The sequence below is a fragment of the Dendrobium catenatum genome, unplaced genomic scaffold (genome assembly GCF_001605985.2).
Source record: "Dendrobium catenatum unplaced genomic scaffold, ASM160598v2 fragScaff_scaffold_1221, whole genome shotgun sequence".
NCBI classification, from domain to species: Eukaryota; Viridiplantae; Streptophyta; class Magnoliopsida; order Asparagales; family Orchidaceae; genus Dendrobium; species Dendrobium catenatum.
Genome location: NW_021319683.1, coordinates 975,347 through 980,187, shown reverse-complemented (window position 1 = coordinate 980,187; position 4,841 = coordinate 975,347). Strand labels below are relative to the sequence as shown.

The 4,841-nt window shown below is 33.3% G+C and overlaps 1 protein-coding gene across 1 annotated transcript; it reads left to right on the top strand.

Annotated features, from left to right (window-relative positions):
- The first annotated feature begins 2 nt into the window (after nt 1–2).
- On the top strand, nt 3–809 carry LOC114580740. The gene is made up of 2 exons (XM_028699231.1): nt 3–515; nt 786–809. Exons 1-2 carry the CDS (start codon nt 3–5, stop codon nt 807–809), a joined length of 537 nt encoding a protein of 178 aa, XP_028555064.1.
- The last annotated feature ends 4,032 nt before the right edge of the window (nt 810–4,841 follow it).

Genomic DNA, 4,841 nt, shown 5'->3' with positions numbered 1-4,841 from the left:
ACATGTACTGTACAGCAGTTTTCATAGCTTGGAAGAACAGATGCAAGCTAGTTCACGGGAAGAGTGAAGAATATGTCTTCTTTATGGCTGCTAATACCGTCTCCTTAGCTACAATTAGCAACTTTATCGTTACTCATCCGGAAAACTGGGATACTAATCAGCTCAAGCTATTTTCATCTTGGTGTCTCCCTCCAACCGGTTGGATAAAGATAAATATTGATGCTTCATTAAAAAGCAATTACTTGGCTGTTATTGGAGGTATCATAAAAGATAATAAAGGCGGATTTCTATTAGCTTTTGGTCATCATTATCTACATTGGGACATTGCTCATGTGGAACTTTTGGCGATTTATTACTTGAAGAATATCTTGAAAGAATGGATGCTTGAAGCTCAAGGAGTAATCATAGAAGGAGACAACAGCAATATTATCAAAGAACTTCAAGTTAATTTGAAGAATTGGAAGAAACATGGAAGGATAAAAAAGGAACTTGCTTTTATTCAAGACTTCAACCAGGTTCTTTTCTCTCATACTAGTAGAAATTGCAACAAATTGGCTGATTTTTGTGCCAATTTAGGATGCAATAATAATTTTATTTGGGAAGATTTGAATAATGTGGAAATCCCACATTCCTTTCTTAGTATTTTAAAAGAGGAATGTGATGGATTAGAGATGACTTGAGTTTCTAGTTTTCTTTGTATTGGTTTATTTGGTTTTAATGCAATTTTGCATTCCTTCAAAAGAAAAGAATTGGGATTACTTCACTCTTTTCTTTCCTCCTTCTAGATTTCTTCTGAGAAGATCTGTTAAGGAGATCCGGTTCGCTGTCGACACTTGGAGAGTGTGAACAACCGAAGGGTTCTCAACCCACACTAAGAGAGAGTGAAAGGACGAAGGGTTCTCTGCCCACACTAGGAGAGTGTGAAGGGATGGACGATTCTCTGCCAATACTATGGATTGTGTAAAAGGATGACGATTCTCTGCAGAACCGGGTAGTAGTGAAAAGAGTGTTTGTAAAGGCTTCTCCGCCTTGTTATGGGTGCAAAAGGAAAGATACTATTGGTATTAGTGCAATACTTAGAGGGTGCCTTTGGGGAGTGGATGTAGGTCTGGTTTAGACCGAACCACTATAAATCTTGTGTCATTTACTTTATTGCTGTTTATTTTCCGCATTTTTTTTGTTTAAAAAACTCTGTGGTTGAAAAACTTTTTGCATAAAAAATTTAATAAAATTTTTTTATTTCGGTTCAACACAACTTCAAAGAGGGTTAAGTTTTAAAAATACCAATTCACCCCCCTCTTGGTAGCCTTGGGACATTAATTTAGGTCTAACAACCTATTCACTAGACTCAACAGAATCCCCCTGCACACTCCCTTGAGTCCCCCCTCCAAGGATCTTCTCCCTCTCTCAAACTACACCCTTTTCTCTCTCCCTTTCAAGCTCTCTCTTCAAGTTCCCTCTAAAAGAACGAAGCTACAATGGCCAAATAGAATATCTCAAAATGAGCTCATTAATGTAACTTGCCAACTTTATCGTCTAGGCCAATATGAATATCGTCCTGGCCGATCGGTATAAAATAAGCTCAATTAGCGGAGATGATTTGGGATGATCAGAATAAAATTGGTTACATTGTCCAGGCCGATACAGTATCATCCTGGTAGATTAGTTCAAATCCAAGGACAATCATCCTAATCACCACCCGGAATAGAGTCTAGCCGATGTCAATCATCTAGGATATCGTCCTAGCTGATCCTACGATCGGCAAAGTTGATGTGATCGTATTAATCAGCCTTAATTGCTTTCCATAATTACCATATTGATTTTGGCATAATTGTGCTGCATCATCTAGGCCGATGTTTAGATCATCATGGCCGATATCCTAAAATAAAGAATACCTAAATTGATCATGACAGCTGATTCTTTCTTAATTGAGTTTATTATCCTGGCTGATACAAGGATCGTCTAATCTTATCGAATTAACGATGGCTGCCTTAATAAGAATGATGCCCTAATTAGGGTTTCTATTTTTGAAGCGATTGTCCAGGACGATATAAATATTATCCCGGACGAAGTTACCAAAAATAGTAAACTCTAGGGAACAGATAAAAAATCTTCCAAGGTGTGTGTGTGTACAAAGTTACATAGTGTAGGAGCCACACCAATTATAATAGACTCAAGGAAGGAAAAAAGTACAAGCTGACTCAGACCTAGTACCCAATCTTGAGCTAGTTCCAAATTGCATTCTGATCTTGTGGACCAGAAATGTTAGTAGATAAGGCAGTCGTAGAGAAATAAGAGTGTTTACTATCATCAAAATCATAATCAATGAAAATAGATCCGCAACTCACTTATCAAAAAAAGAAACCCTAAAAGTGATCGATAAAGACTACTTAAGGAAGAGAAAATTTCTAGATCCAAAGAGCAGTTTCATTTGAGCACAAAAATAGAACTTGGTTCAATACATTCCAAATGATGTTTATTATTTATTAGAGGTGGTCCCATGCAATTAAAAGTCATTTAATTCAAAATTAATTTTTAAGGGCTAAAAGGGCCCTTTGGTCAACCTAGGTTTACTTGGTCAATAAGGGTTGACCAGGGTTAAAACTTGGTTTAATATATTTAAATGAGGTTTATGATTTGTTTTAGGTGGTATCAATGCTTCGTGGGGTCTCCATACATATAATGTAATTTAAAAGGGGTAAAAGAGCAAATTTAATCAGCCTAGGTCAACTAGGGATTGAGATTTAGTTTAATGCACTCCAAATTATATACTAGATGTTCGGAGAAGGTTGTATAGGTTGGTTTGATTGGGCCATATTAAGGTTTATGGAAAATTTAATTTCTAAGATTTAGGACTTTAAAGTTTTATAGTCAACCATTTTCAACCAAGGTTTAATGCTAGTTTAATGCATCACACTAATGATGATGATCATGATTAATAATTTTAGTTAGACTTTCAAGGTCAAACATCACAATATGTTATGTTTAATGGTATAGGATATAAATATTTATAGGTTTTATAACCTATGGAAATGCCTTGAGTTTTGGGGTTAGGGATTTTCAAATACCTTCAAACTAATATGGTTGACCCTAGGGACATGTCTAATACATATGCAAGTGATGAATCATGAATCCATCGTATTATTGGTCAGGTTTTAAGGCAATAAATTTTTTTCAAAAAATAGGTTATGGATAAAGGATATAGTTCATGCCCATGATTTTGAAGTTTTGAATTGATCAATGAGTTTAGTAACTAGATTGATTTAGATTTGATTTATAAAATGATTTAGGAGGAGTTAAGATTTGAAATATTCAAACTATTGATTATCATAGATGATAATTAGTAACTAAATAGGTTATGAGCTGATTATCACTAAGTACTATCAATTGATGGATTTAAGGATTGATTTTGATTTAAGTTTTAAATTGATCAATGGAGTTCAATGATTAAGATATTTTTAGTCTTTGGAATGATCATATCACTGACAATTAAGGGTGTTTATCAAGTGGTATTTTAGATGATAAAATCGCAGTTGAGGGTGATTGTCAATTGATGGTTTCAAGCTCAACGATGAAATCGCCATGCCAAAACAAAATGATAAGTTTGATTTAGATTTTGAAATTTATTTTAATTATTTAGTTCTAGATATTGGATTTAGATTTTGAAATTTATTTTAATTATTTAGTTCTAGATATTGGTGTTTGATATAGGGATAATGACCTCATTCAAAAATGAGAACAATGCATTATAAGATTGATAGCTCATAGTGAAAGATTGATAAATAGGGTTGGTGATAAAGCTGTTAGTTGTAGTTAGAGGGAGTCTATTGTACTTGGATATATAATACCTACTCTAGTGATGCTACGAGTGAATAACTTATAGTATCAAAAAGGTCGATAATAAATTAAGAGTTTAATTAGGAAGAAATTTATTTTGAATGATTGATTGATATAACATTTCATTGTATAAGTGAAGGGTGTATGATCGAATGAACCACATGACTGTATGAGAAAGTGATTACTAGGTTTATGAGAGACCTATAATAAGCTTTTAATTTTATTTTGACTTAATTTGAGTTTTTCGTACATATTTAATTTGGAACAATTTTTTTTGTACAAGTTTTATGTCGGAATCCTTAAGGGAAATGTTAAAGATGATATTCTTCTAAGGTTGGTTGATTGTAACAATATGATATTTTGAAAAATAAATTAAATAAATGAAATACATGAATTTTTATTTAAACTAGAGCACTGTGACATTGAGCTATGAATAATACGGCGTTGGGCCTATGAGTGTAGAGGAGCTAGAAACCACCATCATGATATTGAAGGCTCTATTCTATTCTAATTCTCAATTTAAAATACAACGCTATGATGTTAGTAGGAGTTGCAAATCCAAGCCACTAATACTATATATATATATATATATATAAGTAGTTTCTCTCCACTTGCCTCCCTCACCATATGTCAAGTAGAGTCGGCTTACTGTGGAAGGAAGAAAAAAAAAAGACAGAGGGAAAGAGGAAAGAGAAAGAGAAAATTTAGATTTTGATCACAGATTTATTTCATCGCTTTTATGAAAATTGCTCAAATTGTGGTAAGTGGCTTTTATCCAATTCCCATTTTTTAAGATTTTGATTTAGACACTTGGAAATTTCTATATTAATTTTATCACATTTACATGGATTTAATGAACTTCTATAGCATAAGTTTTTATAAATTGTAGTACTGATTATTCTAGATAATTTGAGTGGTTAATTTCAAAAAGTTTGTTAAGGATGTTAAGCCCTTATGAAATGGCCCAAGGCTAACAAAGAGAGAGGTGAATTGGATAACTTTAA